We start from the raw sequence: 25,766 nt of genomic DNA on the forward strand, positions 1-25,766 counted from the left end.
CCTCACTCTTGAGTTATTTTACAATTCCTGTCCTGAACTGGCTGACTTTCCTGCTTACATAGCCAAACACTATTTCTGACTCATGAGAAGTGCTGGGAAGATGCAAGATTGGAGAGTTGCAGGGGAGAAAGAAGATGACTCCGCAGCAGCAACAGGTTTCTTGGTTAGCAGGTAGGTTACCATACTTGACATAACACCTGTGGCATAAACTTTAGTATTTGAATCTTCCAAAGGCTTTGTGTAGATGTATATTTGTATTTTATTGATTCAGATCTTGAGTGTTAAGTGTTAGAGTAAATGGGGAAACATCAGGCTGGCAACCTGTCACTAGTGGGGTACTGCAGGGCTCCATCTTAGGCCCTGTGCTCTTCAACATCTTCATAAGTGACTTGGATGCACGACTGGAAGAGATACTAAGCAAGTTTGCTGATGATGGTTAATTGGAAGGATCTGTTGACTCTGTCAAAGGTAGGGAGGCCCTACAGAGAGACGTTGACAAGTTAAGAGGACTGGGCACTCACCAACCATATGAAATTCAACAAGGGAAAGTGCTGGATTCTGCACCTGGGATGGGGCAACCTCAGATGTACATACAGGCTAGGGAATGAGATGCTGGAAGGCAGTGCCGGGAAATGGGTCCTGGTCGACGGCAAGTTGAGGATGAGTCAGCAGTGCCCTGGCAGCCAGGAGGGCCAACCAAGTCCTGGGGGGCATCAGGCAAAGCATCGCCAGCCAGTCAAGGGAGGTGATTGTCCCACTCTGCTCTGCACTGGTGAGGCCTCACCTTGAATACTGTGTGCAGCTTTGGGCACTGCAATATAAGAAAAGATATTAAGGTATTAGAGTCCAAAGGAGGGCAACGAAGATGGTGAAGGAAGGGCCTTGAAGGGAAGCCATGGAGCAGCTGAGGTCACTTGGTCTGTTCATCCTGGAGAAGAGACTGAGGGGAGACCTCATTGGGAGGGGAGGAGGAGGGACAGGCACTGATCTCTTTATGGTGACCAGTAACAGGACCCAAAGCAATGGCTTGAAGTTGTGTCAGGAGAGGTTTTAGGCTGGATATTAGGAAGAGGTTCTTCACCCAGAGGGTGTTTGTGCACTGGAGCAGGCTCCCCAGGGCAATGGTCACAGCACCAAGCCTGAAAGAGTTCAAGAAGTGTTTGGACAATACTCTCTGGCACCTGCTGTGCACCTTGGGGATGGTCCTGTCCAGGGTCTGGAGCTGGACTCGATGATCCTTGTGGGTCCCTTCCAATCCAGCATAGTCTGTGATGCTGTCATTCTGTGATTCTATGATTCTATCATCTTCTGGACAAATTTTTCTTTATAGTTCCTTTGTCCTGCTGTTGAGCTCCTCTTTTCCATAATTGGTAAGCAGACTCATCACACTGAGTTTCAGAATATTGAGTTCTCCCTGAAACCCTGTCCTTTAATCAATGCACTACTGCCAATCTGTAACTAAAGCGAAGTGATTGATTCAGTTTATATCAAAATTCAGGGTTTGTGCTTCCACACTTCTCTGTGTTCTTTGAGATTGCCTGGAGCTGGACTTCAGTGATCCTTGTGGGTCCCTTTCAACATAGGATATTTTATGATTCTTCTGAAAAATTTGGTTTACATATTTAAGCTTATGTGCCTCAGTTAAAATATGCGAACGAGATCTAAGGGTACTGTGCAGGTTTGCCTTTACCTATGGTTTTTTTCAGGACCATTAGTAAAGTTCCTGCAAATTTAAAGGTAAGAATATAGCTAAATTATAAAAATGTGCAGTTTTTTACATATTTATATATGCAATACTTACATTACACAAGGCACTTGTTCATAGCAGTTTTTTCGTAATCATTAGGCCTATAATTTTACCTGTGATGTCATTATTATAAATGGTTAATTACATATTTATATAAGATTTCATGCAATTAGTATTGGAGTAGGACAGGGGAAGAGAAAAACAGTGTATTGACTGCAGCAACTATTTTCACCGCATTATTTATTATTGTTTTTTCCCCCCAACTATTATTACTATAATTACAGAAATTTTTAGATATTTAAAATTGAAAAAGAGGAAAATATTTTGTTTCCTTCATTGATTTTGAAGGCTTTTTCAGTCTTGACAGAGCTCATCTTTTTCTAGATAAAACCACTAGATGGCATTCCAGGAGAAGACTTTTCTAAGGTTCACAAGCACAGTTTTCACATGAGAAATATTAAAGGATTACAGACTTGAATGAGGGTGAATGGTGTCACATGAGTAATGAAAAGTAAGTAGGTTTAGGTAATAAGTATTGAGCTGACCCGAGAGGAATCAAAATAAACAAAAAACCCCCCAAAGCCTAGTATAAATGATACTGTCATAAAATGATGGAGGTAGGGAGGAAGGAAAGTTGCCTGAATATGGTGACAACTATTCAAATTTTTTTACTCTCGTAACTCAAACATTCGCTGAACTTTTTCCTTGCTCAGTTATTTTCTCCACTTCTAAAGACATATTTGTCCTGTAACTTAAAACAGCTCTTCTGTAAGCTCATGAATTCTGCTTCAGGGAGAGGAAGTTGTTTTCTTGGCCCACTGCTGCTGAAATTCGATATCTGGTCTTTTAAAACGTTTTTACTGCTAAAAGTGTTCTCTCACCTTCTCCCTTTCACAAGTGCACGTATACGTCCTCAATACAGACCCTGATTTATTCCAAGATGAATATGCTAGCAAGGCATAATTTGAAGACTGAGTAATCATTTTGCTTGATTTTTCTCCTTTAACTGTTGGAAATACATGGTGACGCAAAAGATTTTGTCATTATCTGTTGTAATGTGGTAAGGTAAATCACTGCAAGCTTTAGAGTTAACAAACTTAAGATCTTTAAAACACTTGGAGATAATCTAATTGAAGTCATCATATGAGTGAAAAATCACCTTATATCCAAGGATGGGACCTAAAAATTTCTTTAAACCAGAAAAACAACTTTCCCATTGCCAGGTACCAGCAGTACTGAGGTTTCTGCCATTCCTAACTTGCCATCTGTGCTGCTTAACCTATCCTGAATGGCCATGTACTGAACATGACATCATGTTGATCTTTGGCATAATTCCTGACAATGTTCAAAGGAAGGTGAGTGATAGCTACTTTTTTTAAAATTTATTTTATTATTTACAGCTTACATGATACTTCATTAGAAAAAAAATAAAAAATCATTGCAACTTGAAAATGAGGTTGAATGTTTAACCCAGTCAACTATTTAATGGTAAAAAAGGGACAGAAATGACGGTATCTTTCTATAGGATTAATGCTGATCCTATTCTAACCTGAGTTCAAATTCAATCCAACTTTTAGAAAAAAGACAATTAGGCAGTAGTAATGGGATCTCAGTAGTCCTTTTGATGGGAAGCAGGCCCATGTTCAGGTGCCTAATAATGTGAAACAAGGTAACAGTGATCATGGTATATGGTTGTAGAATATGGATATAACGTCAATGCCTGCTGAAATACTTTTTTCAGGATTCTCCCAGAATTGCAACACAGAACTGTATATTTCATCTCTGAAACCCTTGTGTGAAGTGACTGTCCCCTCAGTTTTCCTGTAGCAATGCTGAAACATTTGCAAGAGTTGTGTCAGAAATGGCACCTCAAATGCCAGGAAATTCAGTTTCATATGGTTTTGATTCTGGTTTAAGTGTCTTTAATTTCCAGTTAACAGCCTTACTCCTCACACCATAGACCTTCCAGGATAGAACACCACTCTTAAGCTGAACCCATCTCACAGGTAGGTGCTGCCACACAGCTGGGAAGTGATGGGGTAGTGGAAGGGCTGGCAACATTGAAATACAACCTGTCATGATATCCACGAAGCAGTTCTGGGGATCAGTACAACTTCTGCTACTATCTACAGTATAAACTGAAAGGAAAAAGCGTGTTTCCAAACATTAATGCTGCTATAGGCTGGTAAGAGCACATCACCACCCTGCCCTCGGTCATAGCGCAGCCACGGCCCCTGTGTGGGGTGTGTCGGCACCGGAGCCGCTCCCGGCCGCCGGCAGGGGCTGCCACCGGTGCTGCGGGGCCGCCGGGCACCGCTTCCCTTCATTCTTTCGGGCACCCTCGTCCCCGGGCCGTGTGCCCGGCCCGCTCCGCCGTGCGCAGGCTCCTGTGCCCGGGTTGCTGTGGATACCGCGCCGCCGCCGCCGAGGGGGCCGCGCCCGCCCGGGGCGCCGCCGGGGCGGGAGGTGATTGCGGGGCCGCGGGAGGTGCTGCGGGGCCGGGGGGCAGTGGCGGGACCGGGGCCGAGAGGGTGTGTGGGGGTCCCACCCGTGCGCCGAGCGGCGGCCGCAGCCCCGGCCCCGAGCGCCCCGGGCCAAGGGCCGCCCGTCCGCCCGGGCGGTTGGTTGGGCATCACCCGACAGCTCCTGCCGGGAGCTGCGACCCCCTTGGTGCCGTTTGTTTGTTTGTTTGTTTTTTGGTTGTTTCTCCCCCCTCCCTCCCCCCCAGGAATATGGGCTTAGGATTCTTCCAAGCTGTGTCATTTCGGTGGCAGCTCGGAAAACCTTAGAGATGTGCTGTCTCTGGGTAATGCCTCCCTGGACAGTCCTGGTAGAGAGTGAGAGATAAACACTGACTACCTGCCTCGGAGTATTACGTCTGATAGACACCTGCCAGAAGCGTTTTCTGTTTGGTGGAAGCAAAGACCTCATGCTATTCTCAACAGGCTCTTTGGGAATAGATACAGGAAAAACTTCTCAGGATATTAAGTTACCCATAAATCTGGTAGTAGAAATGGGCTAGTATGCAATTTTTAATAGATCCTGTGATTATTCTTGCAGAAAGGTTAAAACCGTGCAACCAATGCTTTAGAAATGGAAGATGCGAGTGATAATTGCTCTGAAATTCCACCGGAAGGGTCAGGTGCAGAGCAACCGCCTGCATCCTCACAGGGAAAAGCAGTCGGAGAGGCTGAGAATGGGGATGCAGCAGAGAAGCCTCTGCTTCCAGAATCTTCAGGCATTGTACAGTCAGAGGAGGGCTGTGAGCAGATGTCTCCTTGGGAGCGGTCAGTTTTGGAGGAACAGGAGCAGTCAAGTTTAGAGCAGTGGGAACGACCTGAAGAAGTGTCGAGGGAAGAACAAACTTCTCAGAACTCAGCGCTACGAGAGAATACAGCAAGTGGGACAGTAACAGGTAAAGAAGTTATTAAAGTGTTGGACATTAAGGGCTTTAAAGAGATATTTTTTATTCAACTTGATTATGGCTTCTTGCACTCCCCACCTTCATACTGTTCGTACTTCCTGGGTTTTGACCCTGAAGTAACTTTTTAAATTCTCATATGAAGCGTACTGCAAAAGTAAGGAATGTATTCTTTATCTCAAGCTACAGTAGCAATTTATAGATGGCATTTTATAGAATGATCCTATTTCCAGAAACGTGTGTGTATATACACGTTTTGTACATGCATTTAAACAGTTTAAACTAGATCATAGCAATCACTATTTTACCTCTCAGATTCCTCTGTAACTTACCTGTCACCTTCTGTTACCCATGCCTTTCTTTTGTAGTCCCCTAAATGCTCTATCATTTCCTGCACCTGTGTTCAGGGGGGCCTTTTGTCACTTCCTCTTCCCAATTCAGCACCCCATTTTCTTAGTTCTTCAGAGCAGAAGGCAGCACATCCTGTTCAGTAGGTGAGCACAGTGAATAATCTTGCAGAGTATGGACCTGTTGACTGTCTTGCTCTTGTCTGGGCACCATTCAGATGCTTTCATTCTAAATAGTTGGCTAGGAATGACTTTATGCATTACACTGTATCTCTTTTAAAATTGTATGATAATACTCCTTCAGCTTTCAAGTAGACTGCCTTTCCAACTCAAAAAACTATGATTATTCTGTGTTGTGGTATTTCAATAAAATCATCCTGGGCTAAACAAGGAGTGATTTTACTTGTTTGTTTTGAGAAGCTGATCAGGAATTAATTTTGGTTTTATTTTTAGAAAGCATGATTGAGGATAATGAAACACTTAGGAGGACTGGGCCTAACTTTGAGAAAACTGTGCAGTCTGAGAATCAGCAACATTTTCCTGGGCAAGGCATTCGACAGGATTACCACATGCCTGATGTCATAACTGTCAGAGTACAAACAGGTAAATGCTGTTTTTGCATATGTATCGATATAGAAATTCTCCTCTAATCTCAATGTGTTACTAAAAGAAACAGTATTTCTATTTTGGAACTTCTGTTTTAACAGATTCTGATTCATTCCAAGCAGTAGTTGTAAAAATTGAAAGACCTACCTATAATAAACCTTTTCTGGGTGGATTTAGGAACATAAGAACAGGAGTGGAATTTCATAATGCAGGATCACAAACAAGATGCAAAAAGCGACCCAACAAAGCAACTAAGTCATTTGGTAGGGAAACACAGGTAATGGTTTTGTATTGTCTTTTTAGAATGCTGGTTTTGCCAAATGGAATAGAAGGTTGACACTATTTCTGATAGAAAAGAGGAAGTAGATCAGAAATAAGCATGCAAATGTAAATATTTAGTGGATAAATATTAGTGTTGTGATTCCTATTACAAAAAGCTAACTTTGCCACTTTTTGTAATGAGGCATAAAATCTCTGTGTAATTTTCTTATAATCTGATATGCAATTTTTTCCCCAGACGGTTTGGGAAAAAAATAAGCCACAACAAACAAGAAATACGACATCAACACAGATGACTAAAATTGGCCTTTATGTGTCAAACATGACTGATAAACTAATAAGTCCTGGAAAGTATTTTACAGCAGAAGAATATCATAAACGTAGACTTGAAGCGGTAAGTCCTTATCTGTTTGAAACTATCTGTAAAGCAATGTATTACAAAGGTTGTCTGAATATTTGAAGATTATTCAGAGTGTTCAAAGATTGTGAAGTGAACTGTAAAATGTCTCATCTTCATGTTTTGAAATATTTCAGATACAGGGGAAGCCCTGTGTTTGCTCTGTGGTTTTATTGACATTTGACACCTTGTGACTTCTTAAATATTAAGAATTCTGAATTTATTGTTTTCTGTCTTACACTGACAGTTAAGTTTCCATATAGAGTATTAGGGATTAAACAGGCTTGTCCCTACAGCATTCTCATAATCTCTTTGGAAGAACCTAAGGTACTTGCTTAATGTATGGCCTGCAATGGATGGAGTATTGGGTTAGGATTTACGAGATCTGCATCCAGCTTTTGGGTTTTATATTCTCTGTTTGTTTGTTTAACAGTCTTGGTAGGTTACCTTGGGCAAACTGATCCATTTTGGATTCCGTTCAAGGTCCCTCCTTTGACATTAAGGTAGAACTGGGCTGTTCAAATACATACAATGTGTCTGTGGGGTTTTCTAACATACTAAGGTGCCTCATGCCAGCAATTCTGATTACAGATTCTGTATATTCATTGTGCAGAGGATGCTATTTAGGCATTCTGAATTGCTTCTTGGAAACCATGTATCCAGTGACTGCACATGTAACTCAAGTACGCTCTAAATTGTGTTAGGTGTGACACTGATTCGTAAATGCTCTAGTTATTTTTTTGATTGCTTAAAATAGGCTGTCTGAATCTAACTGAATGGAAAACAGTTGATTCCCCAAGTTTCTAAGTAGGGATAGTTGTATTGATAATTGTCTTGAACATGGTTGCCAAGATCTTTGAAATATTCTGGGTAGAAGTTTTCTGTAAAAACTTCTTGAATCAGTCAGCATCAGCTGATGGCAATAAGCATCTTTTGAAGTAGAAGCCAAATAGGTAACCATTTCCTCAGGGCTGCCAGTATGTCTTATTATGATCTTTAGTGCCACTTACTGAAATCTGGAATGTATCTCTTGAGTAATTTATAATGCACAGTAGAGAGACATCAACCTGGTGTTGGTTCAAGTTGACAGATTTGCACAGTGCAGTCTAGGTCCATATCGAAATCTGAAGACATATTCAAGGGAAGTGTTAGGTTAAGATATCACTAGAGGCAGTGTAACTGAATTAGTATAATTTTGTGCCTGTTAGCTTTCATGCTGTAGCTCGTGGTATTGATATGACTAAACTGACTGTAGTGCAAGCACTAACTCAGCTGGTAGAGGGTGAGGCTTGTGCTTTATCCTCTCTTGACGTACTGTAGACATTTCCCTAGTCTTCAATACCCACAGCTTGGGAAGGTAGATGATTTAATTTTCTTTCTTAAGTTCTGTCATAACAGCATTAGTAATTTCACTTTCATTATTTGTTTACAAATAAAATGCAGTTGATTTTGTTTGTGTGTGTGTGTTGATTTTTGTATCTAGGAATCTAAATGAAACTTTGCAAATATGTGTCTACATTCCCACTATATAAACTGATAGTAAGATGAGGAAGAGAAAAAAATAAAAGCAATACATGACAAAAGACGTTTTTTAAGGGGAGATTTGAAAAAGAAAAATAGATATTTAAATGTAGTTTATATTTTGACTTGATTTTATGAATCTAGTATATCCACTGTATTTACTGGTTAGACTCTGGCAGTTACCTAAATGAGTAAGCATGCTGGTGTTTAAACTGGTACATGCTGGTACATGACTGATTTAGTAACATTTATATTAGTTTCAGTACAAGACAAATATTAGAAAATATAGTTAGGCATCTACAAAAAAAAAAGTACAGTTGAGAACAATATACTATGCTGTTTTGTTTTAAATTCACAGTTCTTTGGTGTTGTATCACATCTATTTTGCTTTAAATTCATGATTCTTTGGTATTGTATCCCATATAGGTAATAGTATTGCAGAAATATTTCCGTCGTTGGCATGCGATAAATGTAGTACAAAATCTGAGGGAACAGAAGAAGTTAAGGCTGGCGTGGGAGGCACAGGAAGAATCACGGAAAAAAAAGGAGAAAGAAGAGAAATTTAGAAGGGAGTATGAGCGAAAACTGAACCCCAGAACAAAAGAAGACTTTGAGCTACTGTATCATGACTTGGAATGTAAGTTTTCTTAAAGAGACACGATTAAATTAGCAAAACATTACAGTTTGTTTAAAGCAAACTTATGTTTTTGACATGTTTCTGTAGATATTTCTATGATTTTTTCCCACTTCCAGTGAAATTTCTTTAATTTTAAAATGATTATTTTCATATATTACTAGAAACATAAAAAAGGCCTTGATGCTGTGTAAGCACTGTTCAGCAATAACTAACTAAACATCCTTGTGTTATTAATATCCAGAACATAGCACCTTACAAGCTACTATGAAGAAAATTGATTCTTTTCTGACCAAAACCAGTACAACTTATTAGGAAATAATCAGCTTGTAGAATAGTGCTTTTTGGCAGTTCTCCTAATTTTTTTTTTTTTTTTTTTTGTTTATGTCTAATGCTAAGGTCAGCTGGAAGAACAGAAGTTTTTTTTAAAATCAGACTTGATTGGTCTTTTATTCTACATTTAAGATGCTGAAAATAATTCCATGAAGAAATTAGTGTTAAGATCCGTAATTCATAATTTGATATAGACATTCTTTTTAATGGATTAAATATTTGCATGGAATTTTGCAACATATGTCGGAAGTTATTCCTTTTGTCCTAGTCATCTTCTACTGATGCTTTTTCTCCTCTCTAATTCATTCCATGTTTCACAAAACTGTGTTGTCAAAATTTTAAAAATCTCTTAGGAGTCCTACAGGACATCCTAAAAGTCATATTTTTCCTGTTCCTGGAGTAGATGTCTAATACAGGCAAGTACCTCTAAACTTTTCCAGAAAAAGTAATGTGAATGCTGCAGATAATTGATATAAAGCCTTACAGGAAACTACTGTTGCAAATGGAACAAAAAGATGAGAGTATGTCCTTTTAGAAAAAATAAAAACAATCTAAAGCAGTAGATTTGTACCAGTCTATAACAAAACGGCAAATTTTTATTTTTTTTTCCACGTTGTCTCTGATAAAGCAAGAGTCTTGCACTGTGACTTGTCACAACTCTCATGTTATCTAGGCTACAGTGCTTGCTTATGGTCTAGCTCTTTGGCAGTTTGGTTACTGTTGTCCCTGTAGCAGAACTGACCTAATGCATTACCTACTTCATTGCAAAGTCACCTGCCCTACCTTAAACTATCTCAGCTATTTTCAGTGTTAAGCTGAGCATAAATTTGATGACATGTGTTATTCATAGAGCTTAAGATCATGATCCAAGAATTCCCAAGTTATACACTAATCTTTTTATGCTGTTACACTTTGTGTGGCATTGAAGAAATAGCTTTGTCGGAATGAATAAATGACTTATAAATATCACTGCTTGTGACAGACGTAAAAATTACTGCTTGTCTTGAACTTTAGAATTGTGGATGGTAGGTTCATGAGACTTGTGTCTTGCTTGGAGTTGTACACTCCCCCTTTTTCTAAGTAGATAGTTAGCTTTTCACTTCACAAGAATTATGCCCTTTTAAAAGTGTGACCAACTAGGTAATCAAAAGCCAGGTTATTCAAATAATAGTTTTTTCCATACCACTTATGACAAGACTTAATATTTGGCATCTAATTTCCTGTAATATTTTCTTTGAAAAGCTGCTTCATTGCTAATGTGATATCAGATGTATGATCCACTTTTTTTTTGTTTGTTTGTTTGTGTTTTTTTTTTTTTAAGTGTGAAATGTCTTATTTGCAATAAAAACAACAAAGCTGAGTTAAAGTTATGGAAGAGTGCTAATACAAAACTTTTAGATTTGAAACTTATGGTTATGTAAGTGTCTTTGCTTAATTTAATGCCTTTGGATTCACAAATAACGAAACTTTCACCAATGCATATTCAGGAATTTCATATCTAGGCAACCTGAAAAAACATGTCCCACTTCAAAACAGAACAGAGCAAACTCCAGTTTTTGAAAAGTCTTTTTAACGTTTTGTTAAAAATAATTGTCTGGTATGAGTCTTATTGTTTTGGTTTTGTTTACTGGCATAGACTAGTTGTTTCTCTACATGGAGATTTGCAGTTATGCTCTTCATTTTAATAGAGCTTAGTGGTTCTAGGAAGTTGGGATTTTTTTCCTACCTGCATTTCAAACTAGTTTTACTTTCTTTTAATACCAACAGTCTACATAAGCTAGATCATAGTGATGGTAATAGAATGAGACTATTGTCCTCCAGGGATCTGTGAAGGTTATTGTTGCTGATCACAACAGGTGTACTATTACAGGATCAGCTTGTACAAGCAATTCCTGGTGGTACAAAAACTTGCCTGATGGCTGTATGGTGCAAATGAGATGTATCTATATATTCAGTTTGTCTGCATATAGGCATTCATTATTTTAAAAGTATGAACTGTGTTTTATAAAAACTGGAATAATAAGTAAAATGTAATTAGTAAAATCTCTATCTATAGAACACATAATCTAAGAGGAATATTTTAACTTGGTTGCATGTATGTGTGTAATCACGAGCTGATAATCGATGATAACTGAGAGCTTCTTAATTTCTGAAAGTATAAAATTGCTTGCTGTATTTATTACCTCTACCTTAGGGGTTGCTGCCCCCTTCAGGCATATAAAGCTTCATGTAAATTAATTCTATATAATGCTTTTGCTTGCTGAAATGGCTTTGTTTAAATATATATCTTTGCATTCTCAGAACTTGTCAGACAGCTGTCATATTAATACCACAGCTTGGAGAGCCTAAAGGAAATGATTTGAAATATTTAAAATTGGAAAACATAAGGTATTGTAGATAAGAAAGCCACAGGCAGAAAATAAGCCTTCCTCCTTTCCCTCATCCTGCCTCTAATCTTACCTGATCCAGGACGTTGTAGGCTTCTTCAGTGCACCACATGTTGGTTTGTTTCATTTTACACTGGATTTTACTTTTGCATAACTGTTCTGGGATGTTAGCGACACTTTGAGATATTCAGAAATGTTGATGTTTCGGATTTCAGAAAATTCCTTACAAAACTCCAGAGATATTTGAACTGGATCAGGCTCTTCAGAAAAGCTAAGAATTGTTACAACATGTGCAAAGGTAGACCCTGTTCAGTAAACACAGTTTGGTTTTATTAACAGATTTCTCTAAGGCCGTATAGTCTGTGTATCAGCAGCATGAGTCAGAAGGCCAGATTCTTATACAGCATGTACTGATCTGTGTGCTGCTGTCATGACCATCCTGTAGCTCCCATGCCACTTCTTGCCACACTTGAAGGGTTATGTTGTAGAAGAGGAAAGGGAGAGTAAAGCCATGACTGTCTAATAATTATTGCGCATCCATCGGATGGCAAAAGGTGATACCACTGCAATATTCAGTGTAAGACCTGGAGTGCTAAATGTGACTGTCAGTCAAGTTTTATCTCGGTTTTGAAGGACTTCAAGCTTCTTTAGATTTTACTCATTTATGCAGGGAGAAGCAGGAATATTCTCAGCACTGAGTTCTAGTGGTACCACAGTAAAATGCAGTCTTTAATTTATTGAGATCTCCATGGTACCTTTTTTTGTAACTTTGATGACAAATTGTTTAACAAGTTCATATTGCTCATACCTTTTGGAGCTGTTTGAATATCAAACAGTTATTTTTAGATGCAAAATCTGAAGCAATCATTTCATCACACATTTCCACAGGATCTAAATTCTTTTTCTCACATGGAGCTCCTTTTTCTCCTACTCATCCCTGAGTTTGGAATACAAATTGGCAGTCTGGAATTGATGTACACACACATACTCTGACAGAACATCTGTATAATTTGCATTCATTTCTGGGCCATTTTACATGTATTGAAAATATACATAAGAACCAATTCCCTAGCATAGAAGCTGGCTTTTGGCGAATATTAAAAAATCGATTATGTTATTTCTTACATATGAAAACAGACGTTTCACTGGAAAGTATCTTGTAACAAATACCCAGAATATTTGTATCTGCAGTATGGATGCAGGAGGAGACTGAGCGGATTAACAGAACTCTTACCGGAGCTGAAAGAAAGGCAGCGCTTTGTGCACTTCTGGAACAAGAGACACAGCTCATTGCTTGCTTTGAGAGACACAAACTAAATGCCAATGAGGAGAATCAACACAAAGCAGTACTGCACCTTCTGGATAAGGTCGGTCATTAGGCTGATAATTTTAGGCTGAACCTAAAGAATACCAAAGTACAAGAACAGAAAATACACCTGTAAAGCACCAAAAGTAAATTTTGCAGTTTTTGACGGTTAATCATGTGAATGCTAATGTTACTAATATCCAAATTATGTAGTTATTCATGTCAATACAATTCAGTAAATTTCTTTTTCCAAGCTGAGAATTTTGTAGCTCTCTGACTGATTGAGGGATTAACACTGCATCACTGAAACTGTTAACCATAAAAAGTATAAATAATAAATATAAAACTAGAGCCCTGGATGGATGGATTTTATATTATGTAACTATTCTGCATAAAGAACATGATTCTGATGGTACTGCTAACAGCATTAGAGGCTCAAAGTATAATAGTTGAGAATGGTTCATTTGAGGTTAAAAACGGTCAGGATCTTGTATACCATTCTATATTTTGTATTGTGTGCATTATAGTGCTGAAGGAAACCTGTTAGCTTCTCCTTCAGAAGTACTCAATTTTACTTATCAAAAGTAATGACTAAGTGTTTTTCTCACTGATGTGTTCTGTTCATTGTTCTCTATAATAAAAAGTTTGCTATTTAATTTAAAATTAAATGCAAATGTTTAAGTAAGTACTTGTAAAATTAAACTTTAACCCTGCAGAATGAATTAATAGATTTTTTTTTTCCTTCCTCCCTTGGAAATTTTATCCCCCAGGAAGTAAATTTGTCATAATTTCCTAGTTGAACACAGGCCTCTGGTCATCATGTCTGCCTTTAAAGAAAACATTTATTCTCTTTTCATATACAAAAAAGAAATTTGAATAAGTCTTATAATGAGCTCAGTTATTAATTCACTAGTTTCGGTTCCATTAGACTTGAGATTTGTTCTTATATAATCTTGGTGATGATATTTGAGGCAAGTGTTCTTCAGGCTTTAATCTATACAACAAATATGAGAATTGCCCCAGTCACAAAGTGATTTAGTAGGGCATTACACTCAATGGCACCTTAATGTAAAATACAAAAAACTCAGTCCTTTTTAGGTAGATGTTCAGCAATCTGTCACCTCAGAAAAAAAATAAAAATTTCTGTATGTTTTCATAGTATTGTGACATGATTATGAAAATAAATACTGCAGCTGAAATGGGGTTTATCTGTTTATTTTTGTTTTTTTAAATTTTGACTATTTAGTGATCAAAAGTGAAAGTAGTAATTTTATCCAAAAGAGACTTCTTTCATTCTTTTTATTACTGATGCAGGGGAACCACATTGTAAAAAATGATGTGATAAAATCTATTACATTTTTAATTATGAACAAATTGCTTATCTGAAAAGTTGGTGGGATGTTACCAAGTTTATTGCTGTGGTGTGATTGTATTTTGTATTACTGCTTTCAAGAATGCAAAAAAGCTCAGCAAACTAAATAGTTAGGAATGATCAAAACCTTGAATCATTTCTCTGTAAAATGCTTGCTGCTACTACTTACAATATATTCTGTTTTCTTCAAAGAAAAAGAAGCCTGGAACAGTCAAAGCAAATACATTTCTCTCTTAACTGCCTCTCTGTCATTATTTTTTCCTTAAGGACTGCTTTCCAATGTCCTATCACACACAGTTTACTTCTAGTATATATTCTGACAAGTTGTACAGTTTGCTCACATCTAGAATCAGAATAAAAATGTTTTTCAGTACCAGAATTCTTAGTGACAGTTGATATTGGAGATTCGGGAGACACAGCAGAGACAAAAGATGCTCCCTCTTGCTCCCTCTTTCCAAAACAGTGGACATATTTCTGAAGCACTAATAATTTATTTATTCATATTTTAAATCTAAACATTATGTTTTTCATTAAAGAGACTGTATTTTTTTTCTTTTGAAAATCTAATGAGCTTCTAAACTACTGCAACTTTTAATTTTTTTTATCATGTCAGCTATGATGACAGTGTTGTTCTAAACTGCTAGATAGCAGCCAAACTCAGGAGTAGAAAAGTAGTAATTTCTGCTTTAAAAAAAATAAATACAATTTTGGAAATCTCAAAATTAAATGGCTGATTTGCTATATGTGTGAAAGTACAATTGAAGCACTTGAAATTGCAGTATGAAGTTTATTATTGGTGTGCTAGATTGTGGATTATTCACTTATTTCTTGGATTTTTTGCTGATAATGTTAATCTGGACACTTGCCATTTAAAGCTGAAATAACACCTTTCACATCTGAAGACTGCAAGCTGCAATAGCCAGTGTGATATGAAACTTGCTTCTCCATGGAAACCTTTGTTCCCCTCTTTGCTCCTTTAAGCATGTACCTCTGCAGGCATGTGTGCTTTTACAAAGGTTGCTACTGGTTGTGTGTGCACTACATTCTAGGGGCTTCTCTTTAATGCTGAGCTTGTTCTTCTTCAGCATTTCTACTTTGAAGAGGAAGTATTTGATTAGGCTTTTGTACAGCAATCCTATTTCCTTAAAGGAATTTATATACTTATTAACTATCACCCAGTTCATACCCTTCATACTATTGCTGTTTCTCCACACATTCTGTGGATTTTTTTTATTTTACTTACCTTTTTCTCTCTGTGTCTGTAGTGGTGTGTTTCTCTCCTCAGGCGCTTTTTCTGCTTTCATGCATTGGCAGCAGAGTACAGTTATAGTAGCCTTGCTTTCTAAAGTAATACGTATAACAGAATTATTGCAAGTTTCACAGCACTGCCAGCAGGCTGAAAGACAAGAAAAAGCTGGCAGATCTTGGAGTTTTAGTTTTTCTCACATCAGACTTAGTACAGAAAAATAGTCCTGAAATCAGAGAGTTTGTGATTCTTTCTGAAACATAGGAAATCTTCATATTGATGAGACCTCGGGGTTTTTTCAGTAAAAAGCTGCATTTTATAAAGTATGTTTTATTTTATACAGTACCTAGCTATAGTAAGATACTAAGGAAAATTACAGAAGTTACAGATATATCTTTGAAGAATTAGTTATCATAATATAGTTGGTCTGTGTTAAAGATCATTTGCAGGGTGGGAGACCAAGACTGCTTACATATATTTGGATTTGCAAATTTATCAGAAGAATCTAGTTTTAGTAACTATTTTCTAGGGTAAACTCTGCCCATTGATTCTCCCTAACATAAGAAAATGACCTTTCTCTCTTACTATAAGTGATTTCATTGAAGAGGTTCAAATATAGGTACTGAATTAACTTCTATGTGGCAAGCAGTGTTTTTTCCCAGTCTAGCATACAAAGGAGTGACAATGCTAAGTTGGTTGGAGTTTTCTTGTTTGCTTGGTTGTGTGTGGGGTGGTTTTTTTTGTTCGATTGTTTTTTTTTTAAAGAATTTCTAGTACTGCATAAAGATAGTGAAACAAAGTAATGAAGTTACAGTAGAATGCTCCCTACTTGTGACAGAGAGAAAATCACATCTTTCTAGTTTTGCAGAAATTCAAAGATTTCCTTAAGGAATCAAGAGTTGTTTCGATTTTTCCTCTTACTGTCTGGTTTTGCTACTGCATTTCTTAGTCAGTTTTGGCTCTAAATTGTGACCTCTGATTAACAATACCTCCTTTAATTAGAGTTCTGCCCCCACTGATAATGTAATTAATTGTCAGTTATTCAGTGTTAAATCCTTTTTTCAGTTATTTTGTCTTTCATTTGCTTACCTAACTTTATAATTTATTTCTTTAAAAATGAAGAAAAGTCTATTTTCATTGTGGTGATGACTAATCATATCTGTTCTAACTATCTAATATTTATGGTGGTTTTATGATTTAGCACCATAGCAAGCCTATGTGATCAAAATAATCATTACATCAATGCTGGGGTCATATCCAGAAAACTACTAGTCATGCGAATGCTGCATTAAGTGTTGCTGTTGTTAACTCACACTGAGACTGCAAGGTGAAGTTCGTGAGTGTTTGTGAACACTCTAGTTCCAAATATAGGGAAAGAGAATAATGAATACACAGAATGAGGTTTCAAATACCTGTCCCAATTAAGGAAAAGAAATGGAATTAGGTAATGTTGGGTAGAAGGTTTTGAAAACCCTTTTTCTGTTGGAATTGGATACCTCTCTCCTTATGTAACAGTGTGATTTGCAACCAAACCCAGTCTTCTGGAAAAAGAATAGTTGGACTTTTCAAACAAATTGGGGCAGCTGACATCATGTAACTTCTCACTGTCTCTAAAATTTGAAGATATGCAAAGAGAGAAATGAAGCATAAAGGTATATGGCATGTGGTTACATTTGGAAACAAGAAGCTAGGTGAAGTATTTGATAAGCTGTCAACTCATACCTTGTCTTAGCTTTAACAAAGTCTATGTCTTCTATCTATCTCTGCAATAGCATAAATAGAATAGTTTCCTGGAGATATTTTGTACTGCAGTAGACTCTAAGGTCTTAAATTTGCAATCTTTACACAGTCAACTGACCCACTGATTTTTACTGATATTTTGGAGGGATTTATAACTGCCAGGTGAAATATGGAGCAAATGTATTCTAACACTGCTGTCACTAAATTCATTTTGAGGAGGTAGAGCAAATCCCTGTAGAAGAATATTTTTTACTTCCAACATACTGCAAGTCAAAATTTTCATGGCCTGCAACTTCAAATAAAGTGTGCAATGGAATGTTTGCTCTGGTGGAAGAGATTCTGTATCAACACTAGAATTAGCCTTTTGCACTAATCAAGCATTAATGTTAAGTCCCTACTTGCTCTGATGAAACTTGATGTAACATAATGCTTGTTCACCTAGTGTTCAGATTATAAAAGCTCAGAGTTCTACTAATTGTTTCTACAGTGTGCACAACCTAAGAGATGGAAAGCATATGATGGAAAAATCACTGAAATGGACACACAGGACACGCTCCGTGCTAGAGAACTGCTTGAAATCTACCGCAGCATTAGTGCGAAGGACATCCCAAAAGATGAGAGAACAGATGTGCTTTTAACGCTCAGATGTACAGTGAAGGTATGTTTTATTTTTCTGTTTATGTTTAGCTTGAAGCTGTGCTTCCCAAGGATACTGTCACTTAATTATGTTGGTGGACAAGCAATGCTGCTTCTGGCAGATGGGTGCCATGATGATCAGCTGGCAGCAAGAGAGCCTAGTGTACTATCTGGCATGAGAGCATAATTTACATTCCAAATACACTCAGAACTCATATTTCACTTTGTTATGTGCACATTTTTCTTCAAGTCTGTTAGAATTTTAGCCCTGTGGTTTTAGACTTTTTGGTATCTTAACAAATAATGCAATTTTAATACAAAGTTTAGTTTAATTACTTATAGCAACCTTATGAGAACCATGGCAGAAATGTATGTGGCTATTGCCGTTTATTTTTTCTAAGTTTTTTTAAATGTCTGTTTAGAACCTTATCTCTCTGTTGGTTTGGATTACCAGTTTTAGGGGTAGCAAATACTGATTTTTTTCTTCTTGCCTTTACCCCTCATTCCCCACCCTTATTGCTGCTGCCAGTGTTCCAAATGAATTAGAAACTGGTCACATTTCTTGTAGTATTTCATATTTGTTCTATTTATTTATTCACATACAAAAAGAATGAGTTTTAAAGTCCTTTTAGGATGATACTGTTGACATTAGTCTAGAATAGAATGCTGCTTCCTGGTCTTATTAAAACAAGAAAATATCTTGCTGTTTGCTTTAGCAGTGCCAGTATTTGATCTAAAGTCAATATGGCATTGGGAGCAGTGCTGGTTTATGAACTCCTGCCCATCTTAATACAAGTCAATATTGCTGTAGTGAACAAGTGAATTTCTGTAAATTAGCACTTTCTTCTACCTGAGAAAAATTGAACTCATTCATCTCTTATCTCTCTCTCTGAAGGATCTCCTGAAAAGCATTTGAAATATTAAAATGACTAAATTTTAGGCATCCTCTCAAAGTCTCCCATACCTTTCATGTGGAGGATTTTTTTTTTCTGTGGCATTTTTTTTTAAACCATCTTCATTACACCTCTAAGCACATAAAAAGAAGCTTCTTAGGGAGATACTTCTTTGGGCTTTTGGAGATTGAAAATTTTGCATGTATTGTGTATCTCTGCTAAGCATTTTTTAGTGCCTCCATACTTACAGTTCCTTACAGCTTTGAGATATATGTATTTATATACAGGCCTCTTAAAACAGAATCTGTAAGCATTCTCACTTTTGTAGTTCTTCACATTAATTTGATTGGAGATTTTTTCCCTGAGACACGAATGGGTTCTTCTGTGAATTTGTTCTTACATGAACATACAGAGGTATGAATGATAATGGGCATAGAATCCACAGTTTGCTTTCATATATGCATCGAATTATTTTGTTTGGTTTTTTGCTTCTTTATTGTTGTGAAATTTGTTTTCCTTTGGTTTGTTTTTTTTGTGTTTGTTTGTTTTTGTTTTTTTTTTCAGGAGCATGAATGTAAATTAACACAGGAAATAGTGGAACTAATCGACAGGGAAGTTGATCTTATATCAAGAGAGGTGAAAGAATGCAACTTAGAAGGACTGAGGAAAAGAATTTGTACATTGTTTCTTCAGTATATTAAAATTCCAAAGGTTAACCCTCAAGTTACTGGGTTACTTAAGGTATTATCCCCATTTTGCAGCCTGACATAGTGGCCATTGAAATAAGGAGAAGGGGAATGGAAAACATCGAAAGCTTTTTTATTTCACATTTTGCTGTGGGATTGGTGGAGGAGTTCCTCAAGAAGAAAAATATAGCAAGTACACAGGCTTCACACAAATAAGCTTATATAGTCATACAGGAAGCATGGGGTATGGACATAGTTATAAGAACCTGACAAGTGGCTGCTACTACTGAGAAAGCTCAGAAACTCTTGTGTCTGAAATAACAAATCTGAAAATTATAAATGGTAGATGTTAAGGGATGGCATCAGTAAAATGTAATAGCAAAGGGGTACCAATAGATAGAGCAATTCATATTTCTTCCGCTGCTCAAGAAGGGAAGAACATTGCTATTGTCAAAGTGATGTCTAATGACTTGCATCTAAGCAAGAACTTTTAAGGGCTTCTGTTGCACCATCAGTTGCTACTGTGTGAGAAGATGTACTTAGATTTGTGTGATTGTTTTTCTTTTCTGACTACAGATTACAATGAAAAATATGATTCTCTATCATATGTTGCTGCTATAAGTAGCAACACCTGTTCTGCACCTATCATAAGAGGATATGTACAGGGGTTGGATGGTATCTTAGGAGCATAGACTCTGTCAATAAATGTTAGTCAGAATTTAGAACCAACACACAGTTATTTTTACACTATGTTTATTAGCAGGGCTACTTACGTGTGTAATAGCAGAGACTGAAGATTATCTGACTATTTAGACTATCCAGTTACAGACTTGGACCCTCTGCACAGACTACATTATATTCTTTCCACAACCCATGAAGGAATATGACAATGAGGAGGTCACTAACAAGTTTAGTTTATTATCTTCCCCTATGTTGTTTTTGGACATGTGGCTCTGATGATTTGGTATTCTTATGCCCATAATCTCAGGGTTTTATCTTTGACATAAAGGGCAGATTCTACATGAAAAATTAAATGCAGAAAATGTAGTTTCTGTTTTTTCTGTGTTGTCATCTTTCCAGAATGGCTGACAATCTGCATTCCTAAAAGTGCCAGCAAGAACACTGGAGCATGATGTTTAGGATCTTCATATAGCTTAAAAATGAATTGATTGATTTATATAACTAATTTTAACATGTACAATAAGAAAACACAGTGGCTTTTGGTATCCTATCTAAGAAAAATCACACCACCTTGTTGGGTATTTTCAAAAATAAATATTACTAGCTTTTACATATTAGAATACTTGCATGAAGATATGCAAAATGTATTCTGACAGACTGTGACACACAAGTAATACAAATATACTTTGTGGTAAATTAATTTTTTTTCTTTTTTTTATTTTTAGGTTCCACAAGATCCTTTAAAGCTTTATAAAAATGTTTACTTCTGCCATAGCTGTGAAAATTACTTACCATCTACTGAGTTTGTTATTCCTGCTAATTCCCACACCATTGGCAGATGTCGCTCGTGTTACAAGCTTGATAATGAGGCTCGGCGACGAGAATCATATTTGAAGTACAGACTTATACTAGAAAATCTCAGGAAGTCTGAAGCTGATTATCAGGATGACAGTAAAATTGTTTTCGTAGTTCAGGTACTGTTGGAAAGAGCATTGCTAATAATGGAAAACAGTGGCTTTGACTATTTGTCCTTTATTTCGTGTATGTTGTTGACAGTTTGAGAAATAGGCTAAAAGCTACAACTTCCTGTGATATGGGGCATTCCATACCATGAAGAGCAGCCCTTAAGCTCTTGAAGCATAGTTGAAAGCTGAATTGCACCTCCTGAGCCCCATTATTTGCACTGTTTTAGTAACACGACTGAATTGTTTTGTGTTCCCAGATGGAAAAAAAAAAGTAAAGGAACTTAGGTTTTGACATTCCTGTTCTTTGTCTGTAGAATATCTGTATAGTTGGAAGTTTTGCTGTATGCATTCATTAGGGGATGGATTCACTACATATTTTAGTTTTCTGTGGTTTTTACCATCTTCTGTAATATGTTGCAATATTACTAAGCAGGTGATGCTTCTTAATAATCATTACTGGAACAGGTCCATTTAAAAAAAAAATCATCTGTCTTCAGCAAAATCTCTATTTTAGTTGTTATTAGTTAAGCAAATGAATTTGACATCCAGTATCCACTGAGAAAGTTTTGAATACTAGGTATTTGCAAATTGTTATTTATTGAAAATATTTCACAGCCAAGATTTATTTGACTTTTCTGAGATTTAGCAATAAAAGTCTCTAAGGTACCAACATTCATAGAATAATCTTTGAACTATATTTTCAGTATGTTTGAAACAACAACCAAGCAATCAAAAACCAGTCATCAGTATCCCACTGCTACCAAAACAAGCCATGCTGTGGTTTAGCACTTTGCAAATGTGCTGCCAAAAGGAAGCTTGGAATTTCTTAATTATCATGCCTGAGTTAAGAAATAGTCTCAAAAACCCCTGGATTTTGTAGATGTTGTTTGTCCATACTGGTATTCACCATAGTTGAAAAGTTTTTTGTCTCTGTGTAATTTAGTTCATCTTAATATGTAAACATCCTTCAAAATCTCTCACAGCACTTGTGATGGCGGGTGGGCATTGCTGCACTGAAACATGACTGCTTCTTAACTGCTGAGACCATAAGCCCTCACTTGCAGTTCCATTTGGGACTGTACCATTGCAATATCTCTAGATACTGTGTAATTTTCCTCCAAATTAACTTATTTTCTCTGGAGCCCCTGGTGGTCTAGTGGTAAAGGCACGGCGCTGTCACCGCCGAGACCCGGGTTCGATTCCCGGTCAGGGCCACTCCCGGGCAGGTGGAGCTCGTTAGCCCTTAAAGGCAACCCACCTACGTCCTGAGGATCTCGCTGCCACCGTCCAAGCTCGCTTGGCCCCGGCAGATGAACCTTAGGATTAAAGGGTGGGCTCAGTTCCGCGCACACTGTGTCTCACCTAAAAAATCCAATGCGCAGGCTGGAAGGTGTAAAGACCTTCCCCGGATCTTCGCTCGCGAAGACTGGCCATTATTATTAACTTATTTTCTCTAGAGTTGTAAGTATCTAAACAACATTTGTATCTGAAATCACTAATTTCCTAGGTTTTTTTCCTACCATTTCCTTAAATTATTAGATTTTCTTCTGAGCTAATTACCTTTTTTTTTTCCCTTTCCCTCCCAACAACCCTGTCCCCTTCTGCTCTTATATCCAGAAAAGAGCTCTGGGACACCTAGAAATGAATTGGGCACAGCTGAAAGTCTTTTGCAGCAGCTGAGACTGCTTCATTCATTGTGCAGTGCAGCATCATTTAGAGATAATACAAGAAAAATGCAGTTGTTAGTTGCTACACCATGCTAAAAGTAGATGTGTATGTCTATATGAGACATGCTTCTTCCTTCTTAACCCTGCTTTTCCTTTCAGCTTCCAGATCTGCAGTACATGATTGAGAACATATGGAACTGTCAGTCAGCTCTCAGTGCTTGGGGTGAACTGTATGATTTGGTTATGGTCAGATGGGATAAGCAGCATGAGTGGTCTCCATGGAACACTATTCTCCTCACTAAAGAAGAGGCAGATGTACATCTTAAGCTGTGTAATCTTCAGGAGGTAAAACTTGATGGGCTTGATTTTTTACATTATTTATATTATGTTTTAATAGAATCTTGTGACTAATTAGTTGGACCAAATTTAGTAATTACAGTTGTTCAGGTTTAAATTGGCTCATAGTGACTATTACAGTGATTACATCTGTACTATTAAACAACATGGACATTAATCCGGAAGGCATCTGGCATGTACCACTCATTCCATGCACATGAACTCTGTCTTGCCCTGATTCTCCCTCCTGAAATGCAAGAAGTAGTTTCATCCATGCTGCCTACCAAGGACAGTGCCGTGCATATGCTCTTTCCTCAGATGAGATCAGACAACAGCTGGCCTGGATGAAAAGCATAAAGACTAACCATAAATACTATGATAGTTGTGTGCCTGAGCTCTTGTACATGCCCTGGCCTCATTACTTTCTGACCTTATAAGTTTCTCATCAAATAGCAGAATGGCTCTTGTTCTAGAACTTATCCATTTGTCGTCGTAAAATTGATCTCAGTGTACTTCCTTACATGGATGTCATTTAAATACTCCTGACAATGCAATCTTACCGTTTGCAATTAAGCAATAAAGGCATAATTTCTCTTTTGAGTTAAAAATACTCAATGTGTTAGAATGTGTTAGTCATCTTCAAAACTATTTTTACACCAAATTCCATATCTAAACATGGTAGTCCATTAAAAATCTCACTCCATTGAACGTATATGTTAAGAGTATTTAGTTTTGTAAGGCACCAGAGAATCCTGTGAGCTGTGTTTATCCTGCAGTTAGTAATGGATTATTAAGGCTTTCACCTCTAGGTTATTGATTTATGTATGTAGAGGTCTGTGGTCATTGTTGCTTAGTGTCCTTTTGTTCAGGGTGTTCTTCAATTTCTAACACAATATGTGTGCATCAGAAATGCAATTTCAGCTGTTATGCATTGCCCTTCTTTTTGAAAGTCTTAAGAGGATGTGATAACTAAACTGACAGAGCAAGTTAATTGCTGTCTTAATGAAAGTTTTGCTTTGTGGATGAAATATATCAGTTAGGGAATTCTAAAGGTAAAAGCAATTCTGCCATCCATGGTATTTTGAGTGTGTGTGTGCCCAAATTGTGTCTTCAAGCAGACGTGTTTATGTGAGCTTTAGCTTTAGAATGTAAAATCAATTTGAAGCTGGAAATTCCTTTATTACCTCTTCTGTCTCAATTTGAGTCAATAAGGCTGTTCAGACAGTTTGAATCTGTCAGTGTTCCTCAGCATCCATAAATTTCTGCTACTAGCATTATGGCAGGCAGAGATGCTGATTAAGCACGTAGCTGGTTTAATGCCACAAGTCTGGATATCATAATCAAAGAGATGCCATTAACTTGATTGGGTCCAGAGCTTCAGTGGGGGTGGGAGTTAGATCAGAACAGTGGCAGGTAAGGTACACAAGCTTACCTAAAAATGGTAAAGTATTTTCTTTAGCTCTTGTTACAAAAACAGAAGTGTACCAGCTATAGTGAGGAGTCAGCTTTCTTCACTGGTAATGACCAAATCTTTGTTTCAAAAAAAAACCCCAAACAACAGAGTGTGAAATAAGGAAATTGAGGCAAAGTTGAAATGTTGTAAATCAAATCATTGTTTCTCATTCACTGAAACAAAAATTTAGGCCTCTCAAGCACTTTCATTAATAATAATAATATTGATAATGATGACTTTGCAATAGCAAAGGGTTTTTACAACTAGTGATTTATTACATCATCCAAACGACTACTAATCACTAGAAATTTGGGAAAATGTCACCGCTGCATGCAAATGATGACTGAAATGCTGCAAAATGCTTGCTGCCATGATTATTTGTAAATAAAGACTCTGATTATTATCAAAGAGTTTCCCTATAGTCATCACCTTGCAAATGCTGATATTTAAGCATTGCTTTATTTAATTTTCAAACATAAGTACAAATGTTCTTACCTGAAAAAGAGAAATAAATAAGTTTTATCTTGAATTGATAAAAAAGTTATTCTGGTTTTAAAAGGTGACTAATATTTCACAAGGAGTGGTTAGTAATTTTCACTATTGGGCCATAAGATAGCAGTACAGAACTACAAAATAATTCATTTTTTATCAGATGCAAATAAATTATCGGGTTTAGTTTATTAAAGGGTCACTATTTATATTGTCTAAAATATGAAGCAATGTACAGATTTCTAGATATTTTTATTGTATTTGATGGGATTTGAATTTATTTTTCCTTTCAGGCTTATGAAGCTGCATTTATTTTCAGAATAAAACAGAAGCATATCCGGGCAAAAAACTACTTTTCTCAGATTCCAGCGATGTCATCATTTTTGCCTGGGAGTGACAATCAGGCTACTGCAAGTTCCTACAAAACCCATAATTCTTCGATGAAGTTTACTGAAGTTAAAGAAGTTAACTAAATTATTAATACCATTTCCTAGGTTTTAAAGAAATACACATTTTCATCAATACTTTAATTGTATTACACTGCACAAAATAAACTTCTGAGGATAAAATAATTTGATCTGGATCACTTAATATAACTGCATTTCAAGTTTCATAACCGCATTA

The 25,766-nt window shown here is 37.0% G+C and overlaps 1 protein-coding gene across 4 annotated transcripts; it reads left to right on the top strand.

Annotated features, from left to right (window-relative positions):
- Nucleotides 1-25,714, top strand: IQUB (IQ motif and ubiquitin domain containing). Of its 4 annotated transcripts, none has more exons than XM_050324371.1 (14): nucleotides 1-171; nucleotides 2,971-3,102; nucleotides 3,681-3,753; nucleotides 4,808-5,162; nucleotides 5,969-6,118; nucleotides 6,223-6,398; nucleotides 6,639-6,794; nucleotides 8,745-8,955; nucleotides 12,864-13,039; nucleotides 17,824-17,994; nucleotides 19,430-19,606; nucleotides 20,958-21,206; nucleotides 23,024-23,209; nucleotides 25,436-25,714. In XM_050324371.1, exons 4-14 carry the CDS (start codon nucleotides 4,841-4,843, stop codon nucleotides 25,613-25,615), a joined length of 2,154 nt encoding a protein of 717 aa, XP_050180328.1. In that variant the 5' UTR covers nucleotides 1-171; nucleotides 2,971-3,102; nucleotides 3,681-3,753; nucleotides 4,808-4,840; the 3' UTR covers nucleotides 25,616-25,714. The 4 variants fall into 4 exon arrangements, with proteins under 4 accessions (XP_050180328.1, XP_050180329.1, XP_050180331.1 ...); XM_050324372.1 differs by lacking the exon at nucleotides 3,681-3,753 and adding an exon at nucleotides 3,754-3,932; XM_050324374.1 differs by lacking the exon at nucleotides 19,430-19,606.
- Nucleotides 25,715-25,766: the final 52 nt, after the last annotated feature.

Source organism: Myiozetetes cayanensis, unplaced genomic scaffold (genome assembly GCF_022539395.1).
Source record: "Myiozetetes cayanensis isolate MyiCay16 unplaced genomic scaffold, myiCay2020 scf3, whole genome shotgun sequence".
Classification (NCBI taxonomy): Eukaryota; Metazoa; Chordata; class Aves; order Passeriformes; family Tyrannidae; genus Myiozetetes; species Myiozetetes cayanensis.

Excerpts from the sequence above, each read along its gene's own strand:
- IQUB (XM_050324371.1), top strand. The coding sequence starts at position 4,841 with ATGGAAGATGCGAGTGATAATTGCTCTGAAATTCCACCGGAAGGGTCA. Across the intron at positions 6,795-8,744 it reads ATAAACGTAGACTTGAAGCG|GTAATAGTATTGCAGAAATA; the intron begins GTAAGTCCTTAT and ends TATCCCATATAG. Across the intron at positions 8,956-12,863 it reads ACTGTATCATGACTTGGAAT|TATGGATGCAGGAGGAGACT; the intron begins GTAAGTTTTCTT and ends TTGTATCTGCAG.